This window comes from Echeneis naucrates, chromosome 15 (genome assembly GCF_900963305.1).
Source record: "Echeneis naucrates chromosome 15, fEcheNa1.1, whole genome shotgun sequence".
Taxonomy (NCBI): domain Eukaryota; kingdom Metazoa; phylum Chordata; class Actinopteri; order Carangiformes; family Echeneidae; genus Echeneis; species Echeneis naucrates.
Window position 1 is genome coordinate 12,676,658 of NC_042525.1, and position 18,684 is coordinate 12,695,341.

General features: G+C 41.9%; 1 protein-coding gene across 2 annotated transcripts; it reads right to left on the bottom strand.

Annotated features, from left to right (window-relative positions):
- Positions 1 to 66: 66 nt before the first annotated feature.
- pgbd5 (piggyBac transposable element derived 5) lies at positions 67 to 18,046 on the bottom strand. Of its 2 annotated transcripts, XM_029521282.1 has the most exons (8): positions 17,668 to 18,046; positions 17,463 to 17,604; positions 12,641 to 13,071; positions 8,879 to 9,013; positions 6,342 to 6,522; positions 4,710 to 4,907; positions 3,434 to 3,539; positions 67 to 3,078 (listed from the first exon to the last, which is right to left on the bottom strand). In XM_029521282.1, exons 1-8 carry the CDS (start codon positions 17,833 to 17,835, stop codon positions 2,883 to 2,885), a joined length of 1,557 nt encoding a protein of 518 aa, XP_029377142.1. In that variant the 5' UTR covers positions 17,836 to 18,046; the 3' UTR covers positions 67 to 2,882. The 2 variants fall into 2 exon arrangements, with proteins under 2 accessions (XP_029377142.1, XP_029377141.1); XM_029521281.1 differs by having other exon boundaries at positions 17,463 to 18,046.
- Positions 18,047 to 18,684: the final 638 nt, after the last annotated feature.

The window sequence follows — 18,684 nt, forward strand, 5'->3', positions numbered from 1 at the left end:
TGGCACTAACTATCCAGACAGGAGAAAAAAAAAAAAAAAAAAAAAAAAAGAGACGATGCAATTAAAAGATAACCCATCCAACATCCATCGAATAAGCATTTTTTGGAGGATGAAGGAATTATGGCATTTGTATTTATTTAGCTTGCTTTTTAATGCACAGATGAAAAGATGTGCATACAAAGCGATGGATGGAAATGCACTTAGTGTTTCAGTGGTGGGATTTTGACTTTAATTCTATTAATAGACGAAGTGAGAATGTGCTTCTACAGTATGACTGAATTTAATACTAGTGTGTTTCGTTTGTTAGTATCAAATATGATTTCAAAATCATTAAGGGACAAACACAGGATATGATAGGGTGCCTCTAGGAACAGTGTTACTTCAAGGTGAACAGTGATTGATGCACACACACAAACACACACACACACACGCGCAACAAGAACAACAATAACAAAGGTGCTTTGGATTAGTGAAAAAGTTAAAAAAATCACAATCTTGAGTCTCAGTGACAAAGTGATTATGGACGTACACAGTAATTTGTAAACAAAATATAAACAGACATACTGTACCTCATACTCTAAGTGGAAATCTTTTCTGTTTTGGCTATACTCATTAAATTTCAGTCTTAAGTCACTGGCATAATTTTACATAATTCACTTAATTTATCTACGTATACTTACAGAACTTAGCTATTCATATTCGCAGAGAGCAGTGTATACTATCGTTGGCTTCGAAAACTAAAAGGATTAGATAGACATGTTGCCAACTTTACATAACTTCTCAAAGTGCAAGACTGCGATGTGGGAAAGTGCACGAGTCCTGCCAGCAAACCACCTTCAGCTTACTGTAACATGCTTTCACACATCTAACCGAGCCGATGGAGCAAGCGCACACGAAAACCTTTCACTTTTGTTGCATGATTACAGCGTCATAACAACATGTTGACTGCAGAACATGTTAAGCAAAGCGAACTGGACAATAACCTTCAGTGCAGCCACAAACAGCCGTGTGGGCTGAAGACACACAGCCTAAGCCTGACACTTGCTATCCACGGTAATATTTGCAAATAGAAAGTAATTATTCATGTTTTTTTACATGAAATTTCAGTCAAGGAGGGCATCCATGTGAGGACGGTGCAGGAAAATAATATATCCACACAACATTTGTTGCTTTGTTGCTTTGTTGGACCAGTGCTTTTAATTCTTCTTGCCAAGCAACATTATCCAATCGCTTGTCCTCTGGCCAACATAATTCTTGTTGCTTGGCAACGAGAGCTTTAGTGTGGCTGTGTAAGTAATAAAACAGGCCAATATGATGACTTACTGTTGGTACGGAAGTAAACATCCTATCTGACTTAAGATCCTGAAAACCTACAGTAGTGCTCACACCATGACTGAATTAGCTTCCTTCAGGTCTTACACCTCCAAAGGATCCGTGCTCTGGGGCTTGAACTTTCTTTAGGTTCAGAAACTTCTTCCAATGCTGAACGTTAGTCATGAATTACAGCATTTTAAAAATCATCACCGTTTTTTATAAATTCGAATAAGTCCTTTGTTTTCCATTTTGGTTTTGCTGTATCAGTGACACGTAATTGCTTGGTTATTGATACGTCAGGGAACTAATCTTGATCTAATAATGTCCAGGATAGTTCCTGGACCAAAGTTCTTCAGTCATTTCAGATCCTGGACCTTTTCATGTCGAAGCAACTTTATTTATTTGTGTGTTAGCTGTGGTTTTCACACTGGTTTGAAGTAATTGGGACTCTCGAACATTCTATGTGAATTAAAAAATAATCTTGGCTTTTCTTAATATTGATCTGTGAATCTGTTAAATCTGATCAAAGCACGTTCCCAGCATCCTGACGAAGCAGATTTTGATGTGCAAAACCCTTAATAAACAAACCAAGCCGCTCAGACACCAACTCAAACTGTTGCCCTTTAGGTCACGTATATTAACCATGATCAAGAATAATTGAAATCTGGGTTTCAGAGCCTTTACAAATAAAATAATCTGTAACTAAAACTTTTTTTAAAAAACTTTTTTGGGCTCTTTGGAGGGGGGAGGCTTTGCTGGCTGTGGCTTATTAACACCTGACAGTCTTCCTCTAGTGAGTACAGTACGCAGCAGCACAACACATTTGGGTCACAGCAGCCGCACACTTACAGCCTCAGGCTCACACACATACAGCAGTTCCATTTGCTAAGTAAATACACACAAAAGTTTCAAAAAACCCACCTGGAGCAGAAATCATTTTCACACTGAACAAGAGAACATCACAATCCAGATTTGTTATGCATGCAGAGTGTGAACACACCAGAGTCCTGGTTTACTAAGCTTTTGTTACAAGGTCGCAGGTGTTTTTGCAGAGTGTTAGTATCAAGCTACATGTAGCCTTTTAGCCTGATGAGAACAAGTATGAATGCCGACGTAGAAGATTCAGGCTCATATCACTAATTTAACTCTTTGATGAGAGTTAAAACATGAAGCTGACATCATTTAATGCTGAACTCATCCCAGTGTTGTTGATCTTGCCTTCAATCTCTGCTTATGAAATAGCTCCTGCTGACAAATCCTTAGTAAATCCGTGTGGTTGAAAATTGCAGCTGAGGCATGTGAACTGTCCGGTGGCTCATAATTCTCTATTGTGTGTGTGTGTGTGTGTGTGTGTGTGTGTTAATGAATATTTACAGTGCCACAACAACAACTAGAGGAAGAGACACAGGCTTGGCACTGCTTCAGAATTATTACATAGACACAGACCGTGGAGTCTGTACAACTGTGATCAAGAGTGAAAATGTTTGTGTGGGAAAATGTGTGTGTGTGTGTGTGTGTTTGTGTATGTGTGTTGCGCATTCCTGATGTCCTCCTCCTCCTCCTCCTCCTCACTGTGTGGGGGAGCAGTCGTCCAGATCCAGTAGCTCTCTCACCAGTCTCTCTCCAAACTGCGCTCGGCTGTACCGTTTGACGGTGTAGCTGTCAGACATCTTGTAGAGGATGTACGCGTTGTTGATGGCGATGCTGATACTCAGCCAGAACACCTGCTGCCAGGTCTTGTTGGGCTTATGGAAGATAAAGTACCTGTTGGGGGGGACACCGACTTATTCACTTGCAAAGATTTTATGTCAAATTAATTAGTGCGCCGCTTTCTGAGCCTTAAGACTCCCCCAAGTAATCATTTGAGTCATAAAACGCCAGAAAATGGCTGGAAAGCTTTCACAATTTTTTTTTCTTTAATAATTTTACAGCTTTTTGGAAAAAGTTTCAGTCAATCGTTTTATTCATTAAGTGAAGAAGCAGGAAATGAGTAAGGGTGTGTTTAAAAGTCAACACAGCCTCACTTCAATCCTGGATTATACTGTTATGTCTAATAATGGACTGATTCAGAGAGCAGGGTGAAAGTATCGCCGGCTGTTTGGTTCAACCTGCTACGTACTTGCTGTACTTGTCGTCGTATTTGCAGATGTAGCTGAGATGCGCCGCAAAGGCTTCAACGGCTAAAGGACATGGGATCTCCCCACTTTTCCTCTTAATGATCAGACCTGCCACAAACACACAGACACACACACACACAGTGTGACACAGGATTTCCTGCTGAGGGGATTCATTTTCTGCAGACACTCCAGTCACCTGGAGAACAACCTGAACGTGGGGCGAAGTGTTATTTTGGTCCCTGCAGAGCTGCTTCTTTTAATGGGCCTTTCACGTGGCAGACTTTCACAGCAGGAGGCACACACAGGTGTAACAACTAACATCGGTGGTGATAAATCTGTTCCACTGCAAGTCACGTAACGTCCTGACAGTGAAGGAGTGCCCCCTTTTCCTGACTGCCATGAATGAACCAGACAAATAAATTGATAAATTCACAGTAAGAAATACTCCATTCAGCTCCAGAATAATACTGACTTTATCTCTACAATAACTAGTCACAGTGGCTGTGAAGTCCAGACTCTTGTTATGTGAATTTTAGTGATTCATTTCCATGCATGAGAACAGGCTATGAAGAGTTTCGAGGATGTTTTAGAATAAATCCACGTAATATTTTTCCTTTAATTTTTTTTGTTTTTGTTATCTAAAATGTTTCTATTTATGGAAATATGAATATAAGAGACACAAATGAAAGTGAAACAGATCCACTAAGGCGCAGGACTCGCTGCTATGCCATGTCTTACCACTGAATGAGTGATATAATATGACCCACATAGCAGTCGCTCATGTTGATACGGCTTCTTTATATGCTCCATATTAGGGACATACTGTGGCTGTTGATGGGTTTAACAAATCTTTTGTACTCTTTTAAGTATAGTAAGAGTGAAAAACATTGGTACAAAGGCAGAAAGACAGAAGGGAAGCGCAACACTGAATAACAAATGGCACAAATGGCCCATTTTCAAAAAAGCTCAAGAACAAACTGCAGCCCTTCAACAGGATTTAAAAGCTAACAAAACTGTTTAGTTTAGAGCGGATTATGCAATAAGAGGAGGGGAATATCATGATCCCATTGCCTCCTAGAAATGGATTATCGTGGATTAGAGCCTCTGACTGAAATGAATGCTAAAAAGATGTGGCAATTTCACCTGATACTAACCTGCGTCGAGAAACACTCTCCTATGCTGCGCATGAAGCAGGAAATTCTTAAAACACTTATCATTAATTCAAACAGATACAGACCCGAATAACCTGAATGTGGTGTAATAATGCTTCTGGTTTACCTTGCTTTGTTGGGGGGTAAGCGTTGGTGAGGAACCTGAAGTGTCCCTTGTTGTACCAGCTGATCAGTGACATGCTGCCCTTCATCATTACCCGTGACTGGCCACGCTGTGCCGGCGTGGAGCCGCAGACCAGCATGCTCTGTGGTAAACCTGTGCAGTCGCTCTTCCTGGTGCTCAGCAGACCACAGCAAAAGATATCTGCAGAAGGAAAACTGAGTTTGGGCAAAACATAACACCTGGAATCTGCTTATGAAGATAAATGTCTGAGCAAATTAGATATATGGTTCGTTGAAGACAGTCTTTTAAGTTTTTTTATGATATTAAAGTAATTCAGTCAAAGGTTCTTAAACTGTTTGCCCTCACATATTTAAATATAAAAGCTCCGCCCACACCTGAGCTGACACTGGAAAGTCCTCTGACAAAGGGAGACGAGACCAGAGCATTGGCTGACTGGCAATGCGGAATTTGAATTTCTCCACCCCTCTACCTCTTTGTTTCATCTTTGAATGCTGCCTTCTCTATCTTTCCATCAGTTTCACTTGGTTTTTTGTTACATGGACAAGTGAAGGTGAAACAATCATGCGGCTGACTGCTGCTGATTTGTTCCTGTTCATTATTTGGAGACTGATTTTTATCTGCGACAATGCTTTCACAAACTTGGAAACTCTTGGTAGCGTCACCCAATTAGGATGTCAAAATGGGGATTACATCTCTAGCTTGTTGTTTTTTTACTTTGTGCTTGAAATCTCTGTTCTCATCTCACCTCAGTTTAAAACTGGTCTTTAGTGAAAAAGCATAAGCGATAAAGCCCACAGAAAAACATTTTTATTTCCATGTCGTACTGATGATATCAATAAAAGAGCCTCATCTGCCCTTCTGAGTCTGTGCTTCCTCTTTTATTTTGTAGTTACTTCCCTGCTGTAAATTTGGGTTACTTCCTGTCATCAGCTGCATTCAGACGTACGGAGCTACTTCTGTCCAGCACATATACAAATTGTGTGTGTCTCTGCCATTCTGCATTTAAGTCTCCAAATTCTTCTCAATCTTTTTCGTTTATCACGTTCAATTTTCTTTGCTTGTTTGTCAGTGACTCAGCTTTTTGGATTATTTTCCATTTTTTCATTTCCACTTTCTTTTGTACTCTTTAGGGCCTTTGCTTTCTCTTGTGTTAGTTTCTGTGCCCTAATGGCTGCTGCTTCTGACTATCCCTAAACCCCCCTCATATACCTGACTGCATGCCTGTGTGTGGGTCATCTTTCCTGTTTTCATCCTCTTCACTTTTCTTGTTTCCAGCTAGTTATGAAATTATCCAACATTAGCAATTATTGTGAACGAACAAGGAAGCAGCTGACAAATACGAATGGACCTCAGCATCATTATCGTCATTTAGAAACTTTTTGATTCCTAACTGATAAAACAAAGTACATTTGTTACATAAAAGACAAATCTGTACAGTAACAGACTCTTTGTAACTGTTGTCTCATTTGAAACCGAAATGCCAGAGACGCAAAGAATAAAAATTTGCAGACGGAGCAAGATGCGGTGAGGAGAAAGAATACCAAAGCACAAAAAAAGGATCATATCAGAGAAAACAGATGACAGGGCGTCTTTTTTTGTAGTTTGATTGAGTACCTTGCTTGCTGAATTCGGTGAAAAGGCTAAGGCTCGTTATGGACGGCCCGGTGAAGATGATGCTGTTCTTTCCAGAGATGTTTTGGCACAGCTGTTTAGCCACAAGGCTGTGAAGCTGAGGTTTGTTCTTCAAGGTGGCTAGACCGTCTGTACCTTGGCCTTCCTTCAGATGGACTGAGATCTGCAGAGTTACATGAAAGGACTGGTGAAATCAACATTCACTTGAGTTAATAAATGTGTTTGGCAGATTTTCATAGTAGTGTGTAAATACATTTTGGCAGCATCAAGGAAAATGTAATTTTTATTCAACCTGGCTGGTTTCCCATTGAGGTGGCCATTTTGACTCGACAGGTCATACAACAAAAAATGGGCTAAGACAAGGCGGCCTAGATGTAGATCTCTACGTTAACCATAGGGGTCATTTAGGGGTCATTTACTTGCTGTTATCCTGTCTTTACTCTTAGTCAAATTTGGCCACTGTTATTGGAAACACATCCATACTGGAACATACTACAAGTTTCCTTCAAGGGAATGACTATCCCAGTTTGGACCGGGACCTTTGTCACACATCTCGCTCCTTCCTGCCTCCCTCCCCACTGTGTTGATGCGCTCCTAAAAAGGCACAAAATGCACCAAGAATCACACCAAAATTAACACTTTGGCCTGACGTTGGGCCAGAAAGCCAATCCAGGAAGCATGAAACATTAAATTTCACTTTAATGTTAAAGTTCTGATCTTTTGCAGAACATGGTCATCTTCCCACTGCGCTTCTGCAAAACTTCCCAAAATATCTGTCTTCTGACAAAAATGCATTAAGACCATCTAAGTCACTGTCAATGCTCAGAATTATTTTCATGGGCCTCTGTTCAGCAGCAGCAGCAGCAGCAGCAGCAGTAAGACATGTCGGGTTAGGGTTAGGTAAGACATGTTGCAGAGCTTCAAGGTTATGACAAAAGTTTCAATGGAAACATGACGAGCATCTATCCAAACAGAAATGTGAGCACAGAAGCTGCCCAGTCTCTCTCTTGTACTCTCAGTTGTTCTTCATGCAGTGAATGGCATCAGCCTGATTAGCCGGCATCTACGTCAGGACTGTGGCTCTTATGCTAAGTGCTCTGTCCTTGTACATCTGTGTGTGTGTGTGTGTGTGTGTTTGTGAATTGTTGTGAGGCATATTTGCTAATGGAATCGCATTGATTCACTCCATTAACCCTTTGATTTCTTTGATTTTTTTTTTTTTATGTCCCTTGAGACGATTCATTTGCAGAGAGAGGATCTTAATGCAAACACATGCCAGTGTACAGGGGACTGGTAAAGAGGACTGAGTGACTGCCAAATGGCCACAGTTGGTGTGAATGCTAATGCATATTTGTTTAATGGATGGGATAATGGAAAATGGCTTTAAATTGCAGGACTTTAAATCATGCCTCTTTTGCGTCACACCGTTCATGTTGCATAGGATGCATAGAGAAATGGTTTATTTATTTTTCCTTTCACATTAAGAAAGGAACATAAAGAATACATGGAGACATAGCTATATTAATTTAAATGCTGATAATGGTTGCTCCTCCCTTCTCTGTCATGAAATTCTGGACAACATCCAGCCAATTAAAAAAAAAAAAGCAACAAAAAAACCCACCTTTTTCTCTGCAGTGGAGATGAGGGGGGCCTCCATTGTCCAGGAAAAGGACTGCAGCTTCTGAGCTGGCTTAATTTTTCAGATTCGGAGGCTGCTCCTTGATTATGACACCTATATGGTATAATGTGTCCCCTAATCATGGAGCTATTAGGTCACTCCGTTATGATGTAGAGCATAGCCATCTGTAACTGCTGTGCCTCAGCCACAGAGGGGGTAATAATGTACCAGCATTCGATTTGAGCCATGATCATGTTGGTTGCCTGACATTGAGAGGCTGCTGACAACACAGTCCAAGGGCAGGTTAAGCTACATCCATATTTCATTTTAAATGAGACACTGATCATTTTTTATGTAAATCTTGAAGCACGCTATAAACTATCCTAGCTTCATGGGGTGGCAATGTCCTGAAACACCAGCGAATCACCAGGGGTCACTTATGAGCTCTTTTTCCTCAGTAATGGTCTGAGTTGGACATGTCTGTCAGGCCTTAGCTAAATAATTGTTTTATATAAGCACCTGGTGTAGGAGTGGAAAGTTAAAATAAGGGCACGGTTGTTAGTGAGCAATGTAGCTCTACCTGACGGGGATGAGACAACACATATTCTGGGCCAGCAACTCTTCTCTTTTAGTCCAGGCTTTATGTTGTTTCCCATTTACACTGTTTCAAGAGGTCCTTGAAAACAACTGGCTGGATGCAAAATGGCCAACGCCGATAACAAAAGAAAAGAATTTGAAGTTTGCTGAAGATACAAGAAAAAACTAAAAAAAAAATAAAAAACTAAAAAAAAAATAAAAATAAAAATACTGAAGCCTGTTTTCTATTCTCCTTGATCTTCTACATCTTTTCACATTTTCTTAGCTTTTATCTGATTCTAAAAACAGTCTTGTGTGCAGCTACCTGACAGATAAATCCAGTGGAGGTGCACTGTCGAACCCAGAGGCTGAACTTCCTCTTCTTTCTCTTCCTCAGCTCTCTTTCCGTGCAGGTGGTAATGAACACTGGATCCTCATCTATCAAGGGCTCATGGAGAACCTGTTAGAGATAAGAACAAGGGTTGTGTATGAAATAACATTACAGAGAGAAGGAGAGCCTCACAGTGTGTTGCTGCATGATACTGAAGCGAAGAAAAACAAAAATATGGTCTGAGCAGACACGCTTTTCTGCTGTGGAGCTCTGTCTTCAATAAAAGCCTTTCTCTCTCTGCAGTTTGTTTCAGGTTCCTTTGTCCTCCACATTTGAATTTATATGTTATCCCCTTCAATGTCTTCCTATCTACCTGTCTACACATCCTTCATCTTCTGTGCCTGACAATTCTAACTTCAGGCCAAACTAAATAAAAAAATATATCTAAAAAAAAAAAAAAAAAACTTTGTGCTAAAGTGCAAAAATAGACTATATTTTCCATCTCAGCAGACCCTTTGGTGAAAATACAGCTTGTGACAATGACGTGGTTTTCCCAATGTAACTGTGTGATGCTTTTACTTGAATAAGGGATCTAAATACCTTTGCTACCACTTAAAAATACACAGTCACACAAACCAACCATTTGGATTACATCTAGATCGTCAACTCCTGCGTTGTGAAGGTAAAATTGTTACTTTTGTCAGTAGAATCTGGTAGCTTTGAACCGAGCAGAAGAATGGCTGCATCTGATGGAACAAAAGTCATCATCATGTTATTCTTTGACAGAAAGGTATCTCCACTGGAATGTAATCATCCATAATAATGACAGTGTTGTCAGACAGCTTTAACCAAACGTCAATAGTAAAACAAGCTGTTGTAGCGCGTGGACTTTGACACAATTGCCCAGTAGTTTACATTACAGGAAGGGTTAAGTGGTTTCCAGGTAAAGTGTTCTGTATCAGTAGTAAACTGCATTTATTTAATTCCCTCTACAAAAATGTTGCGTTTGGAAAATATGCCCTGAATTTCCCAATCAGAGAGCTGCCCTTTAAGTAAATTTTCACGCAAATCTCGACTTGTTCCTCTTCTTTATGATAATTAAACCTAGGTTTCCCTTATTTCCCATCAACATAAACTGTCTCCGTGTTTTGAACTCGTGTCGCCAAAGAGCACTGAACAGGCACTGACTGTTGTGGTTGTCTCTAATTAGTTGATGACAGATTGGATAACAAGAATGAATTTCCCAACATCCACCAAGGATTAAATTAAGGATTCAAAAACTGACACAGGTTCACAAACACATACAAATTGCTCCATTACCAAGACACGTGTGTGTGCGCGCACACAAAGATTTGTAACCCTTTCTCTGACAGGTGTGGTGCATGGATCCTGTCAATCCACACTATTATTATTTGCATTTCAAATTTCTCTCTGTGCTTCCATCGTCTCGGGTCAGCTAGGCCTCGTTCTCCCAGTCCATCTTTATTTGACTCAAACTGAACTGAGTATTGTTCTGCTGCTGTAAAACTGAGATCAGCAAGTCAGTTCCCAGTCAAATACGGAGCTGCTGGTCTACAGGTGCAAAAGGAATGATGCTATACTGGACAGATGACATTCAAAACATGATGGCAGAAATCTCATCCTACCACAGCTCCCGCTTTTCTTGACAACCACATCATTTTTGACCTAACCGCTGAAATCAAGGCTTAAAATAAAACATTTGCACGCGTTAAAACTACTCCTGCTGTTCAGACTAAGAAAGTCAACGCTGTCAATATTCCTGCAAGGTTTGCAACAGATGCTCTTAAAGATTTTATACTTATAAATCAATATAAAGGAGCGTCGACAGATGATCCCAGCCACTGCAACGCTTGCCAGACTGACACTGAAAATGTGAAGCGCCACTGCCGCTGTGAGCTAAAATTACATGCTAATATTCAGCACTCACACACAAATCATGTGGTGTAATTCCAAGAAGTGGATAAATCCACAGAATCCCATTTCCCCTTGTTCATTTGATCATTAAAATACAACTGAAACAATTTGCCAATTAATTTATTGGTTAATGGACAAAAATCTGTCACTACCTAAATAATGTTTTCTCTCAATTTCTAGTCTCTCACATGCAAGTAGTAACACTTTATAATATTGGCACCAAATATGTTTGTTGAAATTCAGCTGTTTTCCCGTGACATTATGTGTACCAGAGCTTAGTTCAAGGTTCAAACCAGAAGCTCAACTTACGACAGTCATTAAATGGGTAGATTACTTTTCCACTGTGTGTGGAGCAACAGCCTCAGTCCATGACACTCTCACTATCTGCAACCACGCTCTGCCTCTGGCATGCAGGGAATCAACAGATGAAACAAACTGGCCTAGATACACAAGTACCCCGCTTCTGCCAATGACAGACACTTGCTGTCTGACACCAGCTTGCCCTCATTGTTTCACATCTAAATGGATAGAAGAGCTTTAGCATCTGTGCAGTGTTTCACCAAAGCAGCAATTACCCCGGCACCAATATTTTTACTGCTTTGGCAGTAAATGTATTTATCTGAGTGAGATGTCCGGAGGCAGTTGCTGGTAAAGATTCTTATTCCCAAATGCATCACAGCCCTGGCATCACCTTTTACAATGAGTGTGATGTGATCATACTCCTGCTGCAGAGGGACTGAATGCAAATTAATAAAGTGATTCACCAAAAAAAAAAAAGCACCGGCCTGACACTGGCCTGTGCAGGAATATGATTAGACACCTCAAAAGGCCTGCTCCCAACCAGATTCGGGTTGATTTTTGTTATCATGGAAGGACGTGAGAAAAAAGCCTGAAATGTAAAAAACAATGCTGTTTTCAAAGAACAAAGTACTAACTGCACACGTAATTATCATTATACATTTTACTTGATCTTCATCAGTTTGAGAAAATAAACTTAAATGGTTGCAGCTGCCTGTGTGCTTGATGAGCAGGTTTCTTTGTAATGTCTTCATTGTTTGCAGAGACAATACAGTAATCATTTTAGACAGGAGCTTTCTAATCATATTGCTTTTTCAGTGTTCCTTTCAAATCTGCAGTGATGCTGATCATCTACAAGCCCCAAGTCAAGTCGGAGTTGAATAAAGTGCAGCCCACCCAAAATAGAGTAGCAAAGCTGCCCCAGTTGCATAAATGTAAATCTAATGGATGCAGTGCAACTCAGAACCCGATGAAGTCAGTCTTCAGGAGTACCTACCTAAATATTTGCTGTGTACAGCGTTTTCAAACTGGGACTCGTGTGGGAGCTCTTGAGTTGAATAAGCAAATTCCTTTATTTATTTATTTTTTCACAAGGTGAACTGGGAATTCTTCAGCTGCTGCATTAAAAGTGCATGTAATTAAATATAGTGAAGCACTACCTACCAGACGGACAAGAAAATGGCGATTTATCTATAGTGACTTAAATTCAAACCTAAAAACTCTCTGGTCAAAGTCTTCTGTTTGCCAACTGTAGATAAAATGTATAATGATGTTTAATGTCAATAGTGCTAATAAATCTGGTTAAAGCATGAAATACATTAGTGTTCTAGCGCAATTTCATGGAAAAAAATTATCCAAGCAGCAAACATGCTGCTACTACTACAGGTTGGTGAATAGAAAATCAGGATGAGAACAGGATAAGTGCAAATATATAGTATTCAACATATATGTACGTGCACCTACCTACCCAAAAAACATTTCTAGATATTGTAAGGAAACCCAGGCCAGGGGTGTCGCACACACCTGTGTCTGTGAAGGTCTGAAAGTGCAGCTGAATGACTGCTGCAGCGAGTCCAGGAAGGGCTGGATCTTGTACAGGCCCTGGTTGCTTCCCTGTGACGGCCGAAAAGCAACAATGTGGAAGTACTTGAGGATCTTCTCGAAACGCGCCTGGCTCATCTTCAAGGCGATGCTGCGGTTGCTGAAGAAGCCTGAGCTCCAGATGCTGAGTACCGACTCGCAGCGGTGCACGCTGGTGGAGGTGACGAAGCCCAGAAAGGCCTTCATCTCTTGGGCAGTGACGGGGCGCCAACCTTCGTCTGAGCCGAAACGCTCCTGGAATTTCTTGGCATACATATTTGTCTGGGTGACCATGTTTTGGATGCAATTGTCTGGGACGAAGAGTTGGAAAAAGTCCAAGGCAGTGGCATTGGCCGGCATCTTCTGAGCAGGGCCTGGTTCAAGACAGGGATGGAAAAAACAAAACATCATGAGAGAGGAAAACTGACATATTGAACATCTCATAGTCTCAGAGAGAACATCTATGGGCTTTTTCATGAATCACAGCAGCTTTTGGTGCAAATGTCACTAGCCCAGGGCGGAGATTTATACAACACGACAGCCACCACACTGTGATGTTTGTAACACAGCGTGGCGTCTCTACGCTTGCCGAAGGTTTAAGTGTGCCGTTGCTTTTCTATGATGTCAGGCGATAAATCTAAATCCCGTCAAGGTATATGTGGTAGTGAGGGGAGAATCCAGCTTTGAATGAAAGGTGCCAAGTACAACTGTCAGTGAAGCAGACAGGGACATTTCAACAACAGTGTTCATGCAACCTGAAAGAGCTCCACATATACAAGCTGAGTTACCAAAACAAAATGTTACCAAAGTAATCAACAGTACAAATTGATGGATAAAAAAAGTGACACATGAAATGGATGGCTAAAATGGATAAATGGTTGAAATAAAATTTTAATGAATTAGTTCACCTGACAGCTTGAACATTATAAGTGACAAATGACGAAGCTGGGAGCCGCATAATGGATGGATATAAAACTTTCCTTCCTTTCCTTTATAGCTACTTTCCCTTTTTATTTTTACTTGGGGGGAAAGTGACTTTCCCTTTACTTCCCATTTAAAAGCTCCCCGCCTGTAAGCCTTTAGTTCAAAAGGCAATGCAATGTCTGGCTTGATGGGCTCGGGCTAGTCAGTGAGACATTTTCTCTGAGGTTGTTGGATCAACGAGAGGAAGAGCTTGGCAGCTGAGAAACAACAACAACTTCTGTCTCAGTTAAACAACGAGGAATGATTACCTCTGAACAGCAGAGATCTTCACTCTCCCTACACTTTCCTCACGCTTGAGTGGCAAGTTAAATAATGCTTCAGTCTTTGAACTTTGAGATATCATGCACAAGACTTAAAATGACCTACTCAGCCTCAGCCCTTCGACACACATTTGAGTCCTTGGACTACATAGTCAATAAATCTGTTGAAATGTCTTTTTATTTTTTTTTTATGCATGCATGCATTATTTTGCATGGCTGTCTTTCTATGACAAAACAATATGATATAATTTGCTTAAATTACCCAAAATTTCCCATTGATTCTCAATAATTCCCATAGTTCTCATGGAAGGTTTCCAATTGGGAATGTTTCCCAAATTCCTCTGCTTAATTATGGAAAGTTTCTAGAAATTCACTGGAAATTTACCAGAAATGTTGTGCCCCTTTGAAACTCTAGGACTGAACCAAAAACGCAACCTCAACAAAGACTCATCATTTGTATAGATAATGGAATTGCCTTGTTTGCGCCTGCTGAGTGAATATAACCTTCCTCCATATATTTGTCTTCATAAACCCCTGCCAGATGAGCTTCAGTACAGTCTATAATAACACTCTGACTCTACTAACATGATTCTACTTCCAGACTATCTGCTAGTATGCGATGTCTGTAAGGGAAATATCAATTTCCCGCATGACTCATTACCGAGCTCCACCTATGCTGCACATACAAACAGCAGTACAAAACCTCTTATGATCATCAACCGCGCCATGATTGAGGGACAAATGTCTGCTTGGAAAAGCATTTATAGCCAGGGATTTAAGAATGACAGATTTATGATAATCTGCAGAGGATAAATGCAAAACATAGATGAAACATGCTCTAAGATCACTTTTGAGCACAATAGAAACTACAAACAGAGCACATTAGGGTGTAAAAGCAATAGTAGATGATTTTAACTAGGCAAACTAAGGAAATGTCAAAATACATATAGAGTATGACTAATATATGTCTAAAACAAAGGCTTTCTCTCATTTTCTCTGGATGATGTTTAATACCGACAATATGTGGAGTCCAATTACTTTTGAAGTAGCTTGACAAAAACTATATTGGGTTGGACAGAAAATGGAAAATGCAATGATTGTTCAAGTTGGTAAATGGAGTCTGAAAACCCTGGAAAAGTGGACAGATGGTTGTTTTGAATCCTATACTACACCCCTTTTAGTGCAGTGAAATATGAATTTGATGCAATAATTTTCTTCTGAGGTTCTTCGCTTTGCTTTTTATATTGTCATTTGGAAAGTATTCTGGATATTATTTATGACTCTGTGGGTTTTGATTCATACAATACAGCATGATACAGTAAAATAACAGTACATCGTAAAGGAAAAATGTCATTTTACAGTGCGTGACGCAATGCCAGATAAACAAACATATGGAGCGTATGAGTAATCTACATGGTCAGTAAAGCGAACGAATAAAGAGATGTTTAATTCCCTTCAATACCACGGGAAGCTGGTTATATAATCTGAAAGGCAGAAGTATGCTTCGTAACTCTTGGCTTGGTCTGTTGCCACCACCCTCAGACAACTGCGATAGAATATCACACTGAAATGAAGACTGCACATCACCTACACACCTGACGGAGGATACAGGCTTCACCTGCATGGTTTCTAAAACACTGCACCTCAGACGAGTGGCTGCTATAACGGTAAACAAACCAAAAAAATAAAACCCAGTCGAAATATCTGAGTAAGAATTAGATCGACTTGATGCTTTTTGACAGTGGCCGATGATTTATGTACAGGGTGCACAGTCTCCAAGGAGTGGAGCTGTCACACCAGCGCTGTGTCCGTGTCAGCACTGTCACAGTCAGAAAGAGAAACGGACGGTGATGTGATGAAGCCAGTCGGACAGGTGGGCAGATAGACAATCAGAGAATGCATGATGTTATCAATGGTAGCATTTTTTCTGTTTACTATGAAAAGGCTTCCTAAAAGCTGTAGTAGATTCTAAATCCATGTGAATGAAACTGGGGCCCAAAACATTGTGTGCAATTATGCTCCTTGGCAGTCCTGCATCCCTCCAGCCAAGCAGCTCGTAATCGTCTGAACCCTGATACAGGACGGGAGGACCACACCCACATTCAGTGTGCTTGTGCAAACACACACGATCTGTATTTTACCAAACCAGAACTGATTATACAAAGCAGACAGACACACTGCTGCCTGCAAGGCCTAAGTCAACAGAGCCCAGAACAGGAGCAGATGCAGAGCAGCACGGAGGAGGATGTGGGAGTAAGGTATATCCTGTGACTCACTTTGGTTCCCACTATTCTGGATGAGTAAAATAACCTCCGTCTCACAAAACAGGATTAGTTTAGTAAGGTTAATTCAGAAAGAAGCCAGACAGAGCGCTAAACCTAAAGCTGACTCCCTCGTACACACCATGGAACATGGACCGGAGAACAAGGGACAGATCTGTTAGATATTTTTGTTTACTGCTCTGCTCATCCAGCTTTCTGAAGCAGGCTAATAGCAGGACTTTCAAACTGACCACCACGTCTTCACCGCAAGATGCAACGGTTGAAAACTTTGATGCCATGATAAAACTCGCAAAGATTTTCACATTATGTTGTGTATGTTTGCTGTTGGCACTTTGCTAAATAAATCTTTGCAAACATCCAATGCTGATTTTGTATCTCTAGCGCTACAGTTGATCTTGTGCACATCCTTTGATACATGTTGCGCCAATGTGTGTGTGTCTGTGCCTTGTGTGAGCAGACTGGGGGATTGGTCCACATCTGCTACAGCCATATGCTGCTTCACCTACTATGGTGCAACTGTGCGATGTGTCAGCGTGGTAGCGGGACGACTTTTCCACTGACTGTGTTTTTATCAGCCAAGCCAAATCTAAACCCACTCCTGCCTCCCCAGTGCTGGTTAACTGGGTAAAAACGGAGAGGACAGCTCAGCACATACGGGCTGTCAGTGGGTTTGGAGCAGCAGGAGCAGTGTGCGTGCACACTTTTGTCGAGCTGACACCATTCACACACAAAGGGCCTCGAGCTTGTGTTTCGTGCTAATACAATTATGACTTCTGTTAATGAACTGAAGACATAAAAACAGAGGCCGTTTTGTGCGTGCGGTCTGATGCCCTGCTTGATGCTGTCACACCAGCTCTGTGTGTGTTCAGCCAGGAGAGGCATCATGTTGTTTCTCGAAATTAAACTGCACGTCTCCCTGCTATTCAATGCCCTGAAACGTGGACACAGGCTCCAGTCAGGGCAGCATGTGTGTCACAGCACCCAAGGGTGTAAAGTATCAAAGGCTAAAGCGTGAGACATGAACTCAGTACATCAGTGAGCAGTGCAGTGTCATGCTTCTCCCAGCCACACACACACACACACACACACACACATACACACAAAGATCCATGCAGGCCAAGATGAACCAGGCATCCAGTTGCACCGGAGCAATAGTCCTTTGTGGACCGTTTTGGCACCAGATTGGGGAGACACACAAACACACGAACCGCGCAAACGACCTTATGCGTCGCGTCTCACCGTATGTGTCTTTGTACGGCGGCACCGTGACGTCCTGCAGAGACTCCGTCCATCCCTCCTCCTCAGCCTGACTCCGGGACAGGCAGCCCGGGGGCCCGGCTCCGGTGCTCCCGTTGTTGCCCCCTCCGGCTCCCCCGGTCTCCTTGTCGCCGCGTTTCTGGTGGTGATGGTGGTGATGGTGGTGGTGGGGCTCCTCCTCGCCGACCTCGGCTATGTAGTTGTCGGAGTCGGAGTCCCCGGAGGTGCTGTAGAAGGGGTTGTCGCTGCTGTCGTCGCCGGACTCGCCGAACACGTCGTCGGATATTTGCAGGCTCTCGTACCGGGAGCGGGCCGCTTCCAGGAGAGACAGCGCCTTCCGCCCGCACTCCGCCATCTCTCTCGGTACTGATGCGCTACTCCCCGCCTCCTCTCCTCTCCTCTCCTTCTTCCTCCCTCTTCTCTCACCCCTCCGCTCCGGAGTGCGGCTGGTCACGACGGCGGCGGATCGGGATCGGAGCAGACGCCGATCAGGGGCTCGGCGGCGGGTTGGATCCGGGAAAAGCTGTCCGCTTGGAAGGTCCTGAAATATCTGTGCCTGCCCACAGCGCTGCGCACTGGGCCAGATGATCAGCAGTCATGGCACAGACAGCATCCGGGTGGAAATACAGGATATATCTCTCCCCATAGAGGGAAGACAGAGACGAGTGGTGGCTGCTGCTGCATCACCTGACACCCCGGCCCTGCCCTACCATCCAATAAGGCTGGGCCGTCCAGCCCCACCTGGAGGGAAGGGACTGATCAATAATAACAATAATAATAATAATAATAATATGATGGACACAGAAAAAAAAAATCCAACATTTCTAATAACGCTATTTCACCAGCTCCAGCATAGCAATAAAAAAAGTTGTCCATATAATGTAAAGTGAAGATGTAAACTTAACCGTAATTTTACCTGATGCTAAATTTTAGACAAACCACAGAGGCTTGGTTTTGGTTTTGAAGTGAAAGCAATAAATACAATTGGGATTTTATTATTATTATTATTATTATTTTACAGCGATTTAACACACAGGAGTGGACCTCATGAGTATCAAATTCACAGGAATACTAGAGGGGAGAACAAACACTGTTTAAAACAGAAAAGCAGTAGGTTAATGCAATCCCTACTCATACAAGACCCCCCCAGTTAATGTCAAGAACTTCAGAAAGCCCTGTGCCAAGCTCCAAAAAGCTACCAATG